The 20,233-nt window shown below is 40.9% G+C and overlaps 3 protein-coding genes across 3 annotated transcripts; 1 reads left to right on the top strand and 2 right to left on the bottom strand.

Moving 5' to 3' along the window:
* Window positions 1-2,133: 2,133 nt before the first annotated feature.
* Window positions 2,134-7,911, bottom strand: p3h4 (prolyl 3-hydroxylase family member 4 (inactive)). The gene is made up of 7 exons (XM_034089379.2): window positions 7,357-7,911; window positions 6,253-6,402; window positions 5,990-6,161; window positions 5,560-5,688; window positions 5,327-5,472; window positions 5,044-5,127; window positions 2,134-3,499 (listed from the first exon to the last, which is right to left on the bottom strand). Exons 1-7 carry the CDS (start codon window positions 7,795-7,797, stop codon window positions 3,350-3,352), a joined length of 1,272 nt encoding a protein of 423 aa, XP_033945270.1. The 5' UTR covers window positions 7,798-7,911; the 3' UTR covers window positions 2,134-3,349.
* A 2,091-nt stretch (window positions 7,912-10,002) lies between these two features.
* LOC117451566 (peptidyl-prolyl cis-trans isomerase FKBP10-like) lies at window positions 10,003-16,209 on the top strand. The gene is made up of 10 exons (XM_034089934.2): window positions 10,003-10,275; window positions 10,987-11,132; window positions 12,076-12,265; window positions 12,340-12,485; window positions 13,149-13,338; window positions 13,419-13,564; window positions 14,161-14,350; window positions 15,103-15,245; window positions 15,325-15,488; window positions 15,565-16,209. The coding sequence occupies exons 1-10, from the start codon at window positions 10,088-10,090 to the stop codon at window positions 15,745-15,747; spliced, it is 1,686 nt and encodes a 561-aa protein (XP_033945825.1). The 5' UTR covers window positions 10,003-10,087; the 3' UTR covers window positions 15,748-16,209.
* An 847-nt stretch (window positions 16,210-17,056) lies between these two features.
* On the bottom strand, window positions 17,057-20,233 carry LOC117451115 (cytosolic 5'-nucleotidase 3-like). The gene is made up of 9 exons (XM_034089233.2): window positions 20,084-20,233; window positions 19,648-19,746; window positions 19,487-19,556; window positions 19,348-19,394; window positions 18,790-18,875; window positions 18,611-18,700; window positions 18,356-18,518; window positions 18,084-18,284; window positions 17,057-17,426 (listed from the first exon to the last, which is right to left on the bottom strand). Exons 1-9 carry the CDS (start codon window positions 20,084-20,086, stop codon window positions 17,316-17,318), a joined length of 870 nt encoding a protein of 289 aa, XP_033945124.1. The 5' UTR covers window positions 20,087-20,233; the 3' UTR covers window positions 17,057-17,315.

Raw genomic sequence — 20,233 nt, 5'->3', positions numbered from 1 at the left:
CTCCTATCGTCCGTCCTCCATCCGGGCCCTGCGGAGCTCCATTCACCAAACCAGCCAAGTCAGACTTGTTGTGGCTGCTTCCATCGTCGCCACCGAGGACTGTGTGTGGGCCCGAGCAGGGGGTCCGTCCCCTGAGAGACACCGGGGTCTTCCTCCAGTCTGGTGGAGTGTGATTCGGTGTCTGTGCACCTCCTTTTGAACAGTCTGGTGAAGATCATATCGACGTCCAATTCTATATCAGACTTGTCTTGCCTGCCTGTCTGGATACAAATTCATCTGGCCACCAACTGAGTCCACAGCTAAATGTTGGACAGACTGGACTTCTAATAGACTAAACTAATGTAAAAGGAGCTGAATGCTTTCTTTTGAAATGACCCAAGGCACAGTTCCTCAAAGGACAGGCCCTCAAAGTGGACAATAGTCTGTTTTAATCCACACGTCTGGCACCATGAATTCGAACAGAAAACACTGGACTGATGTGGAAGGGCTCAACCGAAGGCTCAAAAACCAGTCAGTCACTAGCCAGATCCCAGACTGATAACCGAGTTTATGTTCATCGTTATTTGTTCTTTAAACTTGAGGCATCTTACCTGCCCCCTTACGCAAGTGTTCAGGTACAAAAAGGGAAGCAAGGTGTCATGGTTTTGGGATCATTTTAAAAACAACTGAACTTCAGCAGAGACCGTAACTTAGTGCTTTCCAGCCGACATACATTCCACTTTATCCGTCTGTGTGCTCACCACTTTGAGACCCAAAGTGTGCACCCTCGCCCAGGTCGGATCTGTATGTCTGAATGTACGCATGTAAGAGATTTTTAAAGAAAGTAAGAATGTATGTGCGTTTACATTAGTGCTAGGGGCCGTTTGTGTCCATGTACACTTTAACACTCCTCCTATCACAGTAGATTGGCAGGTTTTGAACCTTAGAATATCATCTCTTTCTACAACTGCAGCCATGGAACCATAAAGGCAGCACATTAATACAGAATGAAACTGTTTTTATTTCATGTATCTACAGAAAAGGAGCACTAGCCAACTGTATGCACACTTATTTGTAAATATGTGCGAGAATGACTGAATGCACTGTATGAAGATGTATTTAAAAGCTATGTTAAAATAATGAGTTGTATTCTGACAAGACATCTGCAGATCTCTCCAATATTCAATCTCTCACTCTTATCATTCCAGCTGTCCCTTAGATGTCCAGGATATTTTGTACGTTTGTTGATAGCTCTGAGCCCTGGGTGAACAGCTCCACCAAGAGGCTTTGTAATGATGCCGCTGTAAATGAGATTAAAGAGATCTAGTGGGGGGGTCCAGGAGGCAGCTCGTCTGAAACTGTACGTAGGTCAGTTTGGTTCCTTTGAGCTTTGCACTATGGCAGCTGCACTATTGTAATTATAAAATGTACAGCAGTATGAAATACAATCTGTTTGATTTCAAAGGTAAATAAAAAAAGAGAATAATATAAATCGTATCCCATATTTTTAGACAATCTTTTCGAATTGCGACAAAAAGAGAGAAATTAACTAAAGGATTGTAGTTGATTTGACAATGAAGGAAAATAAAATACTGAAACATTTAAAACACACCTTCATCTCTGGCTACCTTGTTTTTTTTTTGGTATTTATAGTTCATGATTTTAATAAATGATTATACTTTTTCAATGCTTTGGTTTTCTGCTTCTGAAAGTTCATAATTGTGATATATAATGATTATATATTATAGTGGGTATAAAGGAAACAAGGGCGCAAAGGTTTAAAATGAAAATTTTAATTAAATCATGTACAATTTGAAGATCATCCATCTATATTTGACTGACCATTATTTGTATTATTAATTCATGTAATAGATTATTTTTTTGTAAGATCAATTAACTGCAAAAATCAGTTAGTTAGTTTCTTAGAGTCCGAACTGGCGTCTTTGATTTGTTCATTTGTCTTTAATCCGGCTAAATAGATAAAACCGGTACAATTTACAAAATAAAAATGAGAAACAGCAGCAAGACCTGACACTTGTGAAAGTGGAACAGGCATCTGACTATTTTCAACCAGTCTAAACCAATCAAATGTAGGGAGTTGGTGCACCTTATACTTTTCTGATAATCTAATGGAATATTAAGTAACAAAAAAGGTATATTAAAATATTACTTTATTTATAAGCAAATGATTACAACAAAACCCAGTTGAGGAATGAGAAATTGTTATTTAAAAGCAAAATCACCTTCCTTAAATCACCGCACAGATGCATACAAGTCATTGACAGGTATTGTCATAGAGGCCAATTATTAGAGGTCACATGTCATGGCCATTTCCACTGATCATAATTCCATTGTTGAGGTCTACTAGAATAGATTTATACTGTGCAATTTTCCAAACTCACATTGGTTTCGCATACAGCATCTCTGTAAAGTATGTGTATTCACTCTCTCCACTAAACGGCTCGTTGCAGCTCTTGCCCCCCCCCCCCCTCCCTGTGAGCCCAGTGTGCTCCGATTGGTCGGGACCAGTCGGGACGTTGTGAATCGCGCTGAACTCCGTGGAGGTGTGATTTCCTTGTTTAGCGATACACAGCGAAACTCACCCTGAGCACACACAAAGTCACAGCCGAAGTAAAAACAATAAGTGTGGCTTGATATTGAGTAAGAAAAAGGTTGATAAACGCTGTGAGAATGGGTCTGCAGAGAGAATTTCGCCGCGATCCCAACTGTCTGTTATCAGCCTGCAGCCAGGGAGGAGAGATCAGCAGAGCTGCATGCACTGAGTGTGTGTATGAGGAAGTCCGTGGATTGGTCAATTTGGACCAATCAGCGGGGGCTTAACGTAACGGCTCCACGGACGTAACGTAACGGCTCCACGGATTGGTCCATTTCGTTCCGGGGACGACATGACATCATGATGTACCCGGAAGAATCAAATGGACAGTGACGTATCTCCAACGAGGCGTTTTGGGAGGTATTTTCCGTGTTAGAGTTTTACTCGCTACAGGGTGTACTTTGAGGGTTTTGACTCTGCAGACCGTTTACATGCATAAAAACCTTCATAACACACAAGGGGACGGGTAATAACCGGAAAAGCATGACATGTGACCTTTAATAAAACAATAACAGTTTTAAAAGGCTGATGGCAGCCCAGACACAATATGTCAATCTGATTCCTGATCAACATGATGGATATATTTGTCGTTTTATTCTTCAGCTGGATGAAAGTACACAGCCTAGTTGTGCTTTTTCTGCTAAATACTGTTGTGCATGTCAGTGTCTGTGTGCATGGAGGTCAGCATTCTTTGGTTTGTCGCCATTAAAGGTGGAATAGAGCCAGATGAAGAAGCGTTCTGCACAGGAAGCCAGGTCAGTCTGAAACCTCTCCTGCATCGCACTTAGTTTTGGGTTCTTGCCACCAGTCAGCCAGGAAGGTCTCCTCGTAGTCTCCCATCCCCTCGAACTCAGCGTCAGATTGCGGCGTGTGAGGGGAGGCCGTTTCTTCTGTACTCACCTCGTCCTTAAAAAGATAACACAAAGTACTCACAGTCAACAGCAATCATCTTACATTCTTTCATTTGATCTGGCAAAAACCTACTTTTTCCTTTTCATGTCTGTAAATCTGTCACTTGTGCTCCCTGTAATTCAGTTTAAACTCTCTGCGTCCTCCCCCCCAGCCTCAGGTCCAGGCAGGGTGGGAGGGGCTGACGGAGATAAATGGATCTGGCACAGCCTCAGTGGCCAACACCTCTCAGCTACATACCACACGCTGCTGGCGGAAAGCGCAGCCCCCCTCCTGCAGCCTCCCTCCCCTCTTTCTATCTCTTTCATCCTCTTAGACTTTTTTGTCCTGCTCCCATTTCCATAACCTCAACAGCAGCTTGCATTTAGTCTGCTAGTTAAATCCTGCATAGTAAACGTTTACATCCCCAAACATATTTTAAAGGGGCTTCTTGGTGATTTCTCTTTCCTGTAGTATGTGCTATGGTTTGGGTTCATGTAAAGGGTCTGCAAAGGCTCAAATCCCTCCAGAGAGTTTCACTCCCCCCCTGTCTGAAACGCCTCCATTTGACTCCTTTGTTTACTCATGTAACATGGTGACATCACTATGCAACAGTGGCTCTTCTATTGGCTAGTGCTCCAACACATTGAACGTGAAAGGCTAAGGTGTGGGACATTGGCCAATCACAACAGAGCCGGCCAGCTAACCAATCAGAGCAGACTGCGCTCTGGTTTCAGACAGAGGGTGAAAAGAGGTGCAGCACAGGCAGTATGAGAAAAATAAAGAGCCTTTTGAACTTTAAAGCATGGAGACTTAGACACACAGTAGAGGCAGAAATCCAATCAATCTGAAAATAAGCATGATAGGGCCTCTTTAAATAATTTAATAAACAAAAGAAAAGCCCAAACTCACACTACAACATCCACTTTAGTTATTGTTGAGACAAGTTCAAGTGTCAGTTCACATTCGGATACATGAGCACCCTTCAGGTTGTCTAGTGATGCAGACAGTTTTATCTGCTGAGGTTTAGAGATGTCTGACTCGAGCCGCCACTCTAGCACAATAGAGGTTGATGGAATTGTGTTTGTGCAGTTACAAAAATAATCTCTGCAATGGACATCTGAAAACGTCATCAGATCAAATCATACTGAGATACCACTACTTTGGGTAAGTCATTTTACACGTCTTGTTTAGGTGAAATGGTCCTTTAATCTTTCATTTTTCAGATGATATATTAATAAGGATTCTGTAACATATTGTGAATGTATAGAAAAATGTATACATAGATGTATGATTTTTTTTCAGCTACAGTCTGGTATGACAATTAGCTTATGGTTGCTAATGTTAGCAGACATAAGGTATAGATATATTACAGCTACACTGATTAAGCACTTAACATTATTTTTACAATTGTCACTTATGTATGCAGTGGTGCCGTTTTAACAAAAGTTACAAAGGCTTGCTTTACAGATATTTTCATGGGATAACTCAATTATAATATCCAGACATTAAGCAAGTTATCTGAGCTAACATTATCACTCTGCTGCCCAGTAGAAACATACCTCATCGTCAGTCTGTAGGTAGTTCAGTGCAAACTCCAGCATCTCTTTCTGCTTGGTTGTCTCATTAAAGAACTTCAGGGCCTCCTGAAAAACAAAAAGAACATCAGCAGAAGGCACAAACAAGCCAAAGCCTGTTTTATTTCACGCCGCAAAGAAAAACACATTTGGCCTGGTGTCCTTTTGTTTACTTCCTCTCGCTGTGGAAGCCTTAAAGTATTTACAACAGTGCCAAATGTGATTGAGGCTGGGGCAGCTTGAGAAGAAAAACAGCTAGTTCACTCACAGGCCGAGGCAGGAAGTCGTCTTCCTCGAGTCCCCACTGCTCCCGGTAGAAGCGATAGTACACTACATTTTGTTGCATCACCTGGTCATTACGGTCGAACAGCATGTAACTGGCTGCACACGGAGCAGCGTTCTTTGCATCATTCACTGTAAAGGACCACACAATATTATGTGTTAAAAACAATCCTACACACACTGCTGTTAAAAGCCTGAATCCAGAGTCATAGTTCTTACATTTATAATAGGAGAACTGGAGGTAGTGATACATGGTGGCGACAAACTTCTCCACAAAGAAGCCTCCAACGTTGGGCTTCAGGTGCTCTTCACATTTTACCTTACATTTCAGCACATCAGTGTAAAGATCTGGAGAAAAAACAAGCATATTATTTAGTATCTAAAACACTCTGAACAGAAACAGCTTTTAAATGACCTTCTTCTTACATGGACACACTTCAGATAAAAAATATGTACACATTTCAACTGATAGATATCACTATGAAACCTCCCCGGATGATAAGTAACATTAAACAGTTGTTCGTCCTGAAATATAATGGATGTTTCCTTTTCAGTAGTCTGAAAGATGTTATATAAGTAAAAGAGCCCAATATTTCAGAATTCACCAGTTCAATTAAACAGTGTTTAAGTCTGGGGTTTGTCGCCTTACCTGCCAGGGTGGGATAAAAGTCTTTGACCTCCACAATCTCATATGAGCCCTCGCAGCCTGCCAAGCAGAGACTGTACACTTCAAAGTACTGCGTGATGGCCTGCTCCATGTGTTGGGCACTGCTGCTGAACTCACCGCTGTTGTAAAGCGCCACACTTTTCACGAAAACACTCTGGATAACAAAGAGAGACGTGTGGATAGGGATAGTTTAGCATGGGTTTAATTCGTCCACTGGATAATAACTTCAATGTTATTCTACAAACTTCATACGGCTGCTCCTCTTGGTCGATGATATGTTCCTCCACATCAAACAGTGTCTTGTAGAAGTTCATGTTCTTGATCAGATAGGGATCAGTTGGGTTCTTCTTCAGGAAGGTGTGAGCCGCTGACACGGCCTTCTCCAAGTTGTTCATCTGAGGAAGAGTAGATACGCTTTACAATGGATATCAAAGCATTTGGGGTATTACATTCATTTAATTATGAACCATCATCTCTCATACTGACATCATCATGGACCACTGATGTCAGAATATGATTTTGTGTTGAGTCAGGGAAAAGACTGCTGTGGTGCTTTATGCAGAAATGTGGTAGAAATACTGACACTTACAACAATTTCTTATGTTCATGGTTGTAAAACAAAAATAGTGAGTAAAATCAAAGTAATGTACAAGTTTATGGGTGGGTTTTTCATCACCATATTGAGAGCTTTGATTCACCTTTGAATTTACAAGAATAATATAAACTATTCCAATTAATTCTAATTCAATGGTGTCATGTCAATAACTTAATTTAGTTTATGGAGGATCATAGCACAGTTAAAGGGCTTGTGGTGGTGGCTGTGTATTCACAATGACATGAAGATTACCTGGAGATCTTTAAAGACTTTATGAAAAGCTAAATAAGGTCAGTGTTTTTGCCTTGTAACCTGTCCTCATCACCCTGCCGGCAGAGCATAATAAGGGGTTGTTTGGGGGGAACACTGGAAGAGACGTGGCACATGCTCAACTCCGGCTCGCTCAGCAGGATGGAGCAACAAAGCAGCAGGGAAACTATACAGCACACCGACCAGCCACATATTACCTCTCCGTGAGTCAAACTCAGTCAATGTGCTTTAGGAAACCGACTGCAAATGTTGCTGTGCAATAGCGCCCGTTACGCCCAGCTAATGCTCAATCACATGTAGGCTACTGTATGCTACTGTTATTACTTAGTTATTATACATGCTAATGACATCATAACAGCCACATCGCAATTTATTTGACATTCTTATAACATCCACTTTGGTGTAACTTCATAACGTAGGCCTACATTTATTTTGCATTCCAGTCTTTGGCACAAATGTCGACACATCAAGCCTTTGCTCTCACCTGGTAATGTGCGTACTGTATGTACCGATACGGTACTCTTTTCTCGAAACTTTCCAGTAAATCCCTCCGTGGGTATGAGATTTTAAACACTGGAAAATCTGCCTTGCACTTTTTAAGGCACGCAGCCCTCAGGAGGATGTGGCGCACGACGCGGAGGCTGCTGTCGGCGGACACAGAGCCGTTGTCCCGGCTCACGGAGCTGCAGTTGCGGCTGCAGAACGCCTCGCTGTCCCGCAGCAGCCGGTGGAGCCTCAGGCTGAGCTCCAGGAACTTGATGCTCTCTGCCCAGTTCTCGGCCCCGTACTGCTCCAGTGCGTAGTTGTATGAGGAGTCCAGCGGCATGATGTCCTTCTGGGGGAAACTTTTAAAGCTGTAGTTCTCATACTGAGCCTGCACCAGGGCCGGGAGGAGCAGGGCCAGAAACAAGCCCTTCAGGAGCATCGTTACCTCGGCCGGCTCCAGCAGGAGTTCTTGTTTTGAATGGAGCAGGAAACTTCCTTTCTTCACCAGGGAATGTACATGTCTGCTTGCACGTATGTGAAAGCTGCGAACCAGATGCTGAAAACAAGAACTTCTGGCTATGATTTTCAAAATAAAGGTTGCACTGATTTGTGTGATGGATCTTTTTTATTTTGGGCACATTTACTCAAAGTACAAGTCTCACTTAGCAGGCTGAGTATTTTAGATATTCTATGGTTTGTCTCCACTCCATTTACTTCCACAAGGCATTCATTTAATTACAAAAAACAGGAACGTAATTTGTGCATTTATTAATCTTTAAGTAATTGTTTTGGCCTGCAGTAGACTTCTCTATTATTATTTACTTAAATAAGTTTGATCAAGAAACTTATAAAAAAAAAAACTTGCAATATCAATCAGGTAAAATGGTCTCTACCAGCCCTACAGCCGATTATACTCTTTTCAATTACCTTGAAAAAACAAGTCCTTACTTCCGGTATACATGGTGATATATATGTTGTGCTTGACAAACGTGAGAGCATTTGGACATACATCACCAGCCCGCTTCCTCAGTGATTTACAGGGTCATAACACTCAACAGACCCCTGAACAAAAATGTAACTTAAAAACAGGGATATAGTCGTTTAATTTGTATATACTTGAACTAATGTTCCCTGCAGCTCTCTAACTGTGGGAATATGGTGTATTCATAAATAATATTGACTGAACATTTGTCCAAAGAGTTTTAAGAGTTGTTTTTTATCTTGGTTGTCCACATTCCGAGGCTCAAACTGACAGGCTGAGACTTGGGTTGGTGAGATACAACATAATTTGCATGTTTGATTTTGGGCAAATATAACACCTGAGTCTGCAATATCTGTATCGTTCCACATTCATACATATCAGACTAGGCATGTTTTGATAGAACTCTGAGTATGATGCTTATTAGGACCCAGGGCCTTTTATTGTGATTCAGACAGAAGTCTCCAAAAAGTGTGTAATAATAACTGATTAAAAGTTGCAGTATAACAGTAAGCCAAACTTTTTTCTCTGAAACCAAAGATTACCTTCAGATGATACAGAGTTATCCTTTTCGGCTCAACTCATGAGTGAGACTATGGGGGCAGTCAGGCCTCTGGGCCAGGCATTACACGTTTGCAGAATTCCATTAAAAAGAGGGCGGGGGCCCAGGGTCCACACCTCCTGCTGCTCTGAGGAGTTCACGATCCCAAGATGCGTCAAGCAAGACAGAGACAACAATGGCCGGACGTTGTGTCGTTTCCAGTCCAAAGTAAAAGCACAAAGTAAATGCTTTTTTCTCTTTAATAAAATAAATATAAAGAGTGAAGTTGTTGACAATAGTTAAATGTAAATATACACCAACATTTGTTTAAAGCATATTTTACCAGTGTAGCACAACTAGCAGTCGATCATTGATGTGGCAAAGCATTGTTGTTGTTAAATAGTTTAAAAAAAAAGTAGTGAAGTGCAACCAACAGAGGATCATTTAGTAGTACTTTTACTACTTACTATAACATATTGTGAAGTTATTGAAAATGTACACAAGAAATATTGACCAGAATTATTCCAATGCGTTTTTACCAAGCTTGATCGTATAGTTCAACCATACTTTTGTGTGAAAGAAATTTGGTTGGGATTTCCATTTTATGCTACTTTGTACTTGTACTCGACTACATTTCTTTAATTACTTGCATATTTGGTTTTATTGATGTGACAACACTTATATAAGACTTTAGTTACACCTGGAGTAAATTCACAAGCTATACTGCAGCATGCAAAGTGATCTAGTCTAATGCATCAATAATTATAATCAAAACATATAATTTATATTATTCTGAAATTGACACATTTGCATAATGAGTATTTTTACTTTTGGTACTTTAAATATATTTGAAGCCCATGCATACCTTTCTACTTTTACTTGAGTAACATTTTGAATGCAGGACTATTACTGTAACAGAGTATTCCTACACTCTAGTACTTGTACTTTCACTCAAGTACAATATCTGAGTACTTCCACCTCTGCCTGTGTGTGTATCATAGGTGTGTATCCGTTTATTTAACAGTCTGTGTCATCATATCCCATGTTGTTTCAGAAGGCTTTTATTTTTGTAATTTTAACCGGAAGTAGTCCGTCTCAACTCGACACTCTTGACCCAGCTCGCCTGTCTGTACTTTTCTCCACTGTTCTTTAACCTCATCACTCCCCCGTTACAGACTCTCTTCCGCAGTTATTGTCACAACTGCTCAAATGGATCTGTTAATATATAGTGCTTCATTTTGCCTTCATGTACTTACTGTTTATTGTAATTTTGTGGACGTTGTTGTGGATCGGTACGACATACCGAGAGTTTGTCCTCGAGAAGTGGAGACTGACGATTTTATCCGTTATCACTTTAACGGAACCTTCTTTGAAGACGGGAAAAAGTTTGACTCCAGGTGCAGTTACAGCAAAAAACATAATTGAATGTAAATACAATTCGTTTAGAGTGAGCTCATTCACAGCCTTAAGTTTGTCTCTCTACATATGTTGTGAAGTAAACAACGAGCTACAGTAACATCAAACCTTACATGCATCTGCAAAAGTATAATGGAACCCAGCATGCACCATGTCATATTAGCTCTTCCAAAAATTGTGTTGCAAAGTGGGATAATAATGTCTTCATAAGGTATTGTTATTTACTTTCCTGGAGACAATACGACATCGAAATGCGATCATTTTTCCTGATGGATTCACAGATCATTTACTGAGATTACAACTGCAGACGTGTCAATCGCCATATCACATTGAAATTGTCAATGGAACTATATAAATAGGACTTTAATCTAGGCATTAATTAAGTATTCAAAATCAATTGTGTCTTTTGTTGACTTCCCAGTTTTTAAAGTTTAAATATTTAAAAAAATGGTTGATTATGATGCAGCCAGGAGGCCCATATTGTCCTTTTTTATAATACTGCTAATGTGGATGGAACATTGAATGCTTACTTTATATCACCATAACATTTCCATAGCACCATGACGTTAGCTTTTTACAATAGAACATCATTTTTTTCTTATGTTGCCTTCTAATTGGATCCTTCAACCTACTTACCTTCAGTGGTTTCCATTGATTATGCCCTCTCACCCTGCTCTCTTCTCTGTTTACAGCTATGACCGAGGCAAGGCCTTCATCAGCCAGGTGGGCTTTGGCAGACTGATCGCTGGGATGGACCGCGGCCTTCAGGGCATGTGTGTAAATGAGAAAAGGAGGATCACCATCCCCCCCTACCTGGCCTATGGGAGCATTGGGGCAGGTGAAGAAACACATGATGAAGTTTCTTCACAAAATGATATGATATAATCAAGGCCGGATTAGTACCTCCAGGGGCCCTTGGGCACTGAGCACTCATGCCCCCCCCCCCCCCCCAACCCACGTACCAACAAGTAACACCACGCCTACCCAATCCTACCAACATGACCAATATTTAGAATTTTCAGTCAATCTGGCATGTCAAATCGCACACCTATTTGTCAAAAGCAGCGACGCAGCCACATAGTTCAACCATGCCCTTTCAGTCAAAAAACACAAGACAAAGATACAATGGATAAGATCCCAAGATGGCTCAGGAATACCTAGGTAATACCAATCAAAACCTCAGAGCAGCACCCCACTTAATGCCAAAATATGACTGGCTGGCTGTACAAGTACACGAGGAGTTCTTAGTCACAAACATTGAGAGTTACAAAAATAAAATATGTAGTGAAATGGTGTGGTTGCTCAAGCGTGGGGCTGTGATTCGGCTATACACCGCCGCCGCTTAGTAATAAAGTTGAGCGCATACATAGTGAGACCTACAGTAATTTGACCCTATGGTTAATCCGGCCTTGGATATAATAGAGTCTTTGGCTAAGGATCCAATATCACATTTAAAAATATTTTCAAATCTATTCAATTAGAAGAGGTTACGATATAAGATATATATTTAACACAATCAGTTGCATTTACATTAACTCAAAAATATGTATTACTGGTCTCCACGAGGTGCACTTGAAAGTGATACCGATGTGACATGGGAAATAAAAAATATTAGCGTATCTTAAAAATGATGTATAGATTTCATAACTTTTCAACCATGGTTAAGTGATCGTTGACTCCATCCAGATTCAAACTGTCAAACCCTATGGGTGATTAAGAGCCCTTTGTTGGATGCATAATCTGTACTGGTGTTGGCCAAATCTGTGCTGTTTGCCTTCCAGGTGGTGTAATTCCTCCTGACGCTGTGTTGGTGTATGATATTCTCCTGCTGGACATCTGGAACGAGGAGGACAAGGTGGATATCCGCTCCTTCGGCAAACCTGCAGCCTGCAAACGCACCACAAAGACATCAGATTTCATCCGTTACCACTATAACGGCACCCTGCTGTCGGGTGCAGCCTTCGACTCCAGGTGAGGTTAGGTTCTAACATTAAGGTGACTGTTGTGGGATTCCTCCATTCTCACCTACCTTGTGTTTGATTTAGTTACGCAAGGAATTCAACCTATGACGCCTACTTGGGACAGGGCGACCTCATCAAAGGCATGGACGAGGGGCTTTTGGGCATGTGTGTCGGGGAGAGAAGGATCATCATCGTCCCACCTTTCTTGGCGTATGGAGAGACTGGCCACGGTACTAACTAATAAATCATCTTGAGTTAAAGTTGGCTAATAGCTTATCATTTCACATACCAACAGAGATGGCAAAAGTACACACATCTTTTACTCAAGTAGAAGTACAGATACTCGTGTTTAAAAATACTAAAAGTAGAAGTACTGACTAAACTTCTTTACTCGAGTAAAAGCAAAGAAGTATGGGCTTCGAAATGTACTTAAGTAAAAAGTACCCATAACTACCAGCTGTTTTAAAGAATAACTGACCTCCCTTTATATTAATAGAACAATAATGTCATTGTTAGCTAATGAATGCTGAACAACGGCAACATGACAACGTTTTCATTGGTCCCTCTTCTTAAGAGAATACCAGGAAATGATGGATACACGGATCGTGTTAAAATCAATAGGCACGCAATGACTCTAAATAATAATGATCACGCCAACAAACGCAGATTAAAACTAAAGTAACGAGCCTGTTTTGAACATGTAAGAAGTAGAAAGTACAGGTATTTGTGTTAAAAATGTAAGAAGTAAAAAGTTGTGGAGTGGAGTAAAGTACTGATACCAGATAAATGTACTCAAGTACAGTAACGAAGTATTTGTACTCCACTACTTCTCCCCTACTGCATACCAAATTAGAATTTGAAATAAAGACGCATTTTGTTTTTTCTTCCAACAGGAACCTCGGTCCCTCCTCAGGCTACGCTGGTGTTTGAGGTGCTGCTGGTGGATGTGTTCAACCCTAAAGATGATCTCATGTTTGTGGTGAAGGAGGTGCCTGAAGGCTGCACCCGCAGGACGGTGTCTGGAGACTACATCCGCTACCACTACAACGGCAGCTTCCAGGACGGCACCGCCTTCGACTCCAGGTGAACATAGGATTCCATTTCCAGGAGAGCAATAAAACATATAACTGGAAAATAACCGAGTGTAACGCTTCTCTTGACAGCTACAAGCGGAACAGCACCTATAACACTTACATCGGCAAGAGATACGTGATCCCAGGAATGGACAAAGCCCTGCTTGGGCTGTGCATAGGAGAGAAGAGGAGGATTACCATCCCTCCTCACATGGCGTACGGCGAGGAAGGAGTTGGTGAGTTGGACAAATACGTTTAAAGGTCACCCATTATGAAAAAAATCCACTTTTTCATGTCTTTTATGCATAAACATGTGTCCCCTCTGCGTGGGAGATTCTGAAAGTTTCAGGAAAAAAGTGTCGCTCACTTTTTGTCCTGATCCATTTATATAAAAACCTGTCTGAAAATGAGCTGATCAGATTTTGGCCACTTTGTGATGTCATAACAATGTTTTGGCTTGTGTAACCATTAGCCAATCACCAACCAAGGTAACCCCCCCCCTTATCACCTGAATCTCCTCCTAGAGCACCATTGTGTTCTTTTTAACCAAATATCTCTCGGAGGGGCGTGGGGAGGGGCTCCTTATTTTCATCTGAAGTAACAGACAGAGAATCAGCACTTTTGAGACAAGGCTGAAACAGAGGGGATTATGGGTAATGCTGCAATGAGCTGTTTGGTGTTTGGAGCCAAACACTTCAGAGACATGTCTTGTATATATCTGAGACCTATTATAAAGTAATGCAAAACAGTATAATAGGGGACCTTTAAGAAAAATCAAAAGACACTTTGTATGAACCAACAAACCACTTAGTCCTGTTTATTTCCCCCCCAGTTGACCTCATTCCTGGCTCTGCTGTTCTGGTCTTCGACATTCACGTCATAGATTTCCACAACCCCGAAGACACAGTCGACATTAAAGTTACCCACAAGCCCCAGGAATGCACAGTGACCAGTGAAGCTGATGATCTGATTCAGTATCGTTATAACTGCTCCTTGATGGACGGCACCCTGCTGTACTCCTCGTGAGCGCCCCCTGCTACACTGCACCCCCCTGCTGCTGCATGCATGTAATCATCGATTCATTGTGGGACTAGAACTGCAGATACAACTCCATTTATGTATCCGTGATTACAACACATATTCCTGCATAGGCTCAGGGTTCAGAGATTTGAGGTTTTTAATTAGTATTTTTAACCCTTTGCATCCCTTTAAAAAGAAAAGTTGATTTAATGTTCTTAGAGGGAAAAAGAGTGTTATTTTATTATTATTATTATTATTATTACTATTTTATTTTCTCTCAAGTTAGATCTTTTAACCTACTTCAGTTTTTTATCATAATATTTCTTTCTGAATTGTAACCCTTTAAATGCCAGTTTATAAATAATCCCACTGTTGATGAATTATTATTTTCTGTGTTTTTCACAGTTTGGGATATGCCTAATTTAAAACAGGACGGCGGCATGTCCCAATAGGCAAGACATTCCTGAGCATTAAAAACAAGCTCAATTTTGTGGAAAACAGTTACAAATTTAAAATGTAAAGCCAGAGTTTTAGCTTGAGATGATTTAAAGGCCGGGTATCAAAGAATTGTATGTCAAATTGGGGGGGTTTCTGATTGTCTCTTTGTTGGCTACACAGTTAAATTAAAATGTATGCAATATGCATCAATGATGCATCGACAATTATAATCAAATGAAAGAGCCAAAATGTCCTGATGCATAAAGGTTAACTCCCCACTGTTAAAAGTCTTAACCAGTTATCTGTCCGTTTCCAGGGACCAGTTTGACTCCCCCTCCATCACGACTCTCGGAGCGAATATGGTGATTCCGGGTCTGGAGGAAGGTTTGAGTGGCATGTGTGTGGGCGAGAGGAGGGAGGTGGTCGCTCCACCACACTGGGGACATGGTGAAAATGGAGGTCAGTATGAACTTCACTCAAAACACACTTTTCTTTTTACCCCAACTCATATTTCCTCTGCTCTGTTTTTGTTCCCAAGCTGGTGATGTTCCCGGGAGCGCTGTGCTCTTCTTCGAGCTGGAGCTGCAGAAGCTGCAGAAAGGTATTCCGGAAGGCTTCATGTTTGTGTGGCTGGGGGAGAGCCCAGACCCCCTCTTTTCTGCCATGGATCTCAATGGTGACAAAGAGGTCCCTCTAGAGGAGGTAAGAGTAACTGCATCTATCCAGCCTGGATATACACAGTGAATATGTTTTAACAACCATCTCCTGTTTCCTCCAGTTTTCGGCCTTCATCATGCTCCAGGTTAAGGAGGACAAAGGTCGTCTGCGGCCAGGGTTTGATGCCGACACCATCATTCAGGACATGTTCAATAACCAGGACTTAAATAAAGACGGGAAGATTATTGAAGATGAACTGAAACTTCAGGGGGAGTCTCAACAAGTGAGACGAGACGAGCTGTAAATGGGACGTTCTGTATTGTATTGGTGGAGAGGAACAGGCAGGCAGTGGCTGAAGTCGTCATATGAGAATCTGTCCTGCAACTATTTTGAAAATGCTTCGGAGATAGAAACATTGTTGAGCCTTTTAAGGCAGTCCTACTTAACTTGGTTTTATTAAAATAATGTGTGAACATGAAACAGGTGTGAAAATGTGAAAGGAAGAACAATTGTCTGTAGTGAAATTGTGTTCTGTTGAACGAGGCAAATTTGATATCTTTCCATTTACAAACCGTAAAAAGCATTTGGGCTGGGCCCCTCTTCCAGAATATAACTGTATTAAATACGAAATCAATGCCTCATCTAAACATGATGAAAAAACAGATTACGTTGGAGTAGCTTTTTTGTATAATATCAGGTTTGTATAAAATGTTCTATCAAAATGTGTTGTGAAACATAAAATAAACAGTTTTGTAGTAAAATGAAACTTTATTTCACACAATGATAATACATGTTTCAGTTTGATTTGACAGACAACTGTGTAGAAATGGAGGAGATAGAGGTATGACATGTGTGACAGAATCAAACTACATTTATTTTATTTCAGAATGACTGAACATGGCATCATATCCATATGAAAAATTAATTATTAAACTGATTATTGAATTAAAAACCAAATGTTTGTTGCAGTGGACACTTTTGAATCAACCGTTGTTAAAATGACAGGTTATTTCATGTAAACACACTAAATTATGATAATCTTAATACCAACACTTATGAGATAGATGTTAGTCATTTTAAATACGTTGACCTTCAGTGCACTCCACCACATTTAAAAAATGACTATTTATTTTAAGCTTAAAATCAGACGTATTTGCCAGATTACCGTATTTCGTATTACCCCTTATAATGTTAACAAAAACATTGCAAAATGTAAAAATGTTCATAACAAATAGAACCTGTACTGTAAACTTACAATGAGTCCAGAAACTGGAAGACTCGACACTGTAAGAAAACACTTTTGAAAAAGATCAAGTTTGTATCTGCTGGTAAAGAGCTTATTGTAAGGAATTGGTTTCAAACCAGATGTCAAATGCTGCCACTTATGTTGTGCGTTTTTCCCTTTATCATGACATCCTATATGAAGACAAAAACAGACCCACCAACTAAAACAATATTATCTTATTTCTTCCTCCAAATAAAAACACCACACACACACACACACACACACACACACACACACACACACACACACACACACACACACACACACACACACACACACACACACACACACACACACACACACACACACACACACACACACACACACACACACACACACACACACACACACACACACACACACACACACACACACACACACACACACACACACACACACACAAGTGGAAGGCCAATGGAGGAACATATCAAAGGGTGACATGGTGAACGTGAGCTGTGTCTGTAAACTGGACTTGTGAAGAGTTTTTTAAAACAATCGTGTAACTTTCTAAATAAGCCTTCCACTGGCACCTTCTGAGCTTCAGCTGATGGCACTGGAGCGCACAGTAGAAAACAGCAGGGCTCTCTTTACTTGTTGCCCGTCAGGTGGAGCATTATGGCATTGGGGACTTCCAGGGTCTCATCTTGTACCAACACTATGTCATACGAGTCCAAGTAAGACTGCTTCCTCTCCTCCACCTGAGGAGAAAAAGGAGATGTGAAGTCAGTAGGTTTTTTTACACTTTCTTTAGTGGATTTTCAAAAAACATAAAAGCTACATTAACAAAATGATATACAAACAATTAAGAGACATTTCGTTTTTAAAAGTTTCTCCATCAACTAGTATAACCAGTGTCCAAATTCATCCCACCATACAGTCATTAAATAACATGATTTCGTACAAATGTATGCTTATTGTTCTCTTAGAAGTTAAATGTGAGTGTTCATCTCGGAGCAGCAGGTGATCACAATTCTTTGTAGCAGTTAAGGAGAAATGTAAGACCGAGTGCAAGTAAACACAGATCATCAGTAAGGTGCGAAAACCAAATGTACACAATGCCCTGAATGTAAACAGGTTAAGATTGCCATAAATATAAAGTGGTAACCATGTGGTCATTTTTATCTCAAAGGGTTAATGTCCTATTCACAACTACAGTGTAGTTGTGTAATGACAAACTAGGGTCCAAGGTTCCTCAACAATGCAATATAAATACAGTATACACAACAAGACATAACAAATGAATACAGAAAAAGAACACAAAATGCAAGCTCAGGAGATGAGCAGTCGTATGGCCTGTGGGATAAACTGTCCCGAGTCAGGTGGTGTGTAAATGCTGTGTGTGAGGTTGTATTTACCTTGTCATTAAGGAAGCCGATCTTGAGGATGTTCTCCATGTCCTGCACCCCGTCGGCCATGGTCAGATCTCCCAGAGAGTCTCCCAGCAGGAGCACGTTGGGGCGCGTCCGCAGCTCCTGGAAGTGACCGGTGTTCAGCAGAGCGCCTTCCCGTTTGTTGTAGATGTGGATCAGCTCTCCCTTGAAAGCCTTCAACAATCCCTGTAGCAGCAAATACATCAAGTCAATCCCTGGTGCGGGGGTCAACCGTAGTTTGAGGCGCGGATACTCACAGACTCATCGAAGTCCATGTAGTTGGAGAAGACTTTGACGTTGGAGTGGAAGACTCCGGCCTGGCGGATAACCTCTTCTAGGATGTCTCCAATTCCAGCAGAGAAGATGAGGAGGGGGATGCTGTGCTCGTGCAGGTGGTCGAAGAGGAGCTGGTAGCCCTCCCTGATGAAAGAGCAACTGTTAATACACGTCTTTTTCAACATGTAGACTATTAAATGGATGTTCTGGTCTTCTGAGGGATCACTCGCTCTGACCTCAGCATGGCGTCAGAATCCCGCACCGCCGTGGCCAGCAGGTCTTTCCTAATCTTCTGTTGCACCATGATTTTGTGAGCTTTAGTCCACCTGTGACATATAGGTGGGTGACTCAGTTGCATCAACACATTAAAGTAAGGAATATGATATTTTGAGTAAAAGGTGTGTTGGATACTCACCATTCCACCATCAGGGGCAGCTTTTCTGCTATTGATCGTGCCGAGTCGATCTCTATAGGGTAGTATGTGTCGAGCAGAACCTTCAGCTGACAGAGACAGGACAATACTTAGAGCACTGTTACAGTCAGGAAACAACTGCTTTTTACCCAATGAGAAATTAGAAATAATTGTCAGTTTACAATTTCTTTTTGTCCTAGGGATTCTGGAATGTGTTTCTTTCTGTGTTTAAAATGCTGATAATGTCCAAACACTCTCTTAAAATGAATATATACAGTACACCCAAATAATAAGCAATATTTGGTCTTACTGGGCATTTCAAAGAATTGTGCTTGTTTGTACTAAGGTAATCTGCTTCTTAAGATGTAAGCATTTTCACTTAAGATAAAAAAGGCAAATATGCATATATTCACTTGTAATATCTAACTATTTGAACATGCATCAACTGCATTGTGTCTCCGATGAGGCTTACAGTTGCAGAAACATATATTGGAAGTTTATTTAAAGACAATAGTCCAACAAATGGAAACAATTATGTTTGCACTAAAGGCTCACTCCTACCTCTTCTCTGCATTCATTGGAGATAAGATTGCTGTTGTCAAGAATATCTGTAAATAAAATCAGAGACAAAATGTCTACAACATTTGGCCAAGACCAACCTTTGAATGCATGAAAACCCCAAACTACATCTGGCACTTACTGTGACATGTAGGGCACCTTTTGCCCTTGTATGCAAATCTTGTCAGAGTCATGTCAAAATCTGCGATCACCTGAATAGAATAGGAATAGAAATAGAATATCACACTTCTTCACATTGCACGTGTAATTTAGGGAAAACACTTGGTAGAAGTGGATATGTACCTGCACGGTGTTGGAGCCAGCCTTCACCATGGACTGCAGGATCTCCTCCACCCTCTGAGGGTCCCTCATACACACCGAGGGGTTGGACAACTCTGGAATCTGAGCATTGAATACATATGCAGGTTAGTTTAAACGTCATAAGAGAAAGTGGTTAGACAATGTCTTACACAAGCAAACCACAATGTCCCCCAGACAGCTGTTTTAACGCACAACATTTGCCAGTAGTACCAAACATTGACACCATAGTCAAATAATAATTGAATGTACTGTTAGAGACGATGCCGCTAACACAGAGGAACATAAGCTAATATTAGCCACAGTGATGCCAACAGCCATGCTAGGTACGTTTAGCTGACCTAGCTAGCTAGTATGCAAGTTTGTTGCTTTTCTTTTTAGTGCATGGCACACTAACAACTTTAACTTAAAACATGATTACCATTGTCTGGATATAGGTTGCTGCTCAGTTAATGTTGATAAAAGATGTTTCAACAGTTGCCAGTCTCCGTTGATAAATCCCCTTAATGTTGCTACGGGAGAGCGAGCTAAAGAATCATCTGACATCTGCTGACAGAGCGGTGATGCTGCC

This window comes from Pseudochaenichthys georgianus, chromosome 8 (assembly GCF_902827115.2).
Source record: "Pseudochaenichthys georgianus chromosome 8, fPseGeo1.2, whole genome shotgun sequence".
NCBI classification, from domain to species: domain Eukaryota; kingdom Metazoa; phylum Chordata; class Actinopteri; order Perciformes; family Channichthyidae; genus Pseudochaenichthys; species Pseudochaenichthys georgianus.
Note: the sequence above shows the minus strand (reverse complement) of the source record. Positions and strands in the feature narration are given on the sequence as shown.

What these genes read in the sequence shown, in the direction of transcription:
- p3h4 (XM_034089379.2), bottom strand. Translation starts at nt 7,797, where the DNA reads ATGCTCCTGAAGGGCTTGTTTCTGGCCCTGCTCCTCCCGGCCCTGGTG. An exon ending in ACGACTTCCTGCCTCGGCCT is followed by an intron (nt 5,128 to 5,326) that starts GTGAGTGAACTA and finishes TTTGTTTTTCAG; the next exon opens with GAGGCCCTGAAGTTCTTTAA. An exon ending in ACCTACAGACTGACGATGAG is followed by an intron (nt 3,500 to 5,043) that starts GTATGTTTCTAC and finishes TATCTTTTTAAG; the next exon opens with GACGAGGTGAGTACAGAAGA.
- LOC117451115 (XM_034089233.2), bottom strand. An exon ending in AAGGTGCCCTACATGTCACA is followed by an intron (nt 19,395 to 19,486) that starts GTAAGTGCCAGA and finishes TTTTATTTACAG; the next exon opens with ATATTCTTGACAACAGCAAT. An exon ending in CTGCCCCTGATGGTGGAATG is followed by an intron (nt 18,701 to 18,789) that starts GTGAGTATCCAA and finishes TATATGTCACAG; the next exon opens with GTGGACTAAAGCTCACAAAA.
- LOC117451566 (XM_034089934.2), top strand. Translation starts at nt 10,088, where the DNA reads ATGGATCTGTTAATATATAGTGCTTCATTTTGCCTTCATGTACTTACT. An exon ending in GGGAAAAAGTTTGACTCCAG is followed by an intron (nt 10,276 to 10,986) that starts GTGCAGTTACAG and finishes CTCTGTTTACAG; the next exon opens with CTATGACCGAGGCAAGGCCT. An exon ending in GGTGCAGCCTTCGACTCCAG is followed by an intron (nt 12,266 to 12,339) that starts GTGAGGTTAGGT and finishes TGTTTGATTTAG; the next exon opens with TTACGCAAGGAATTCAACCT.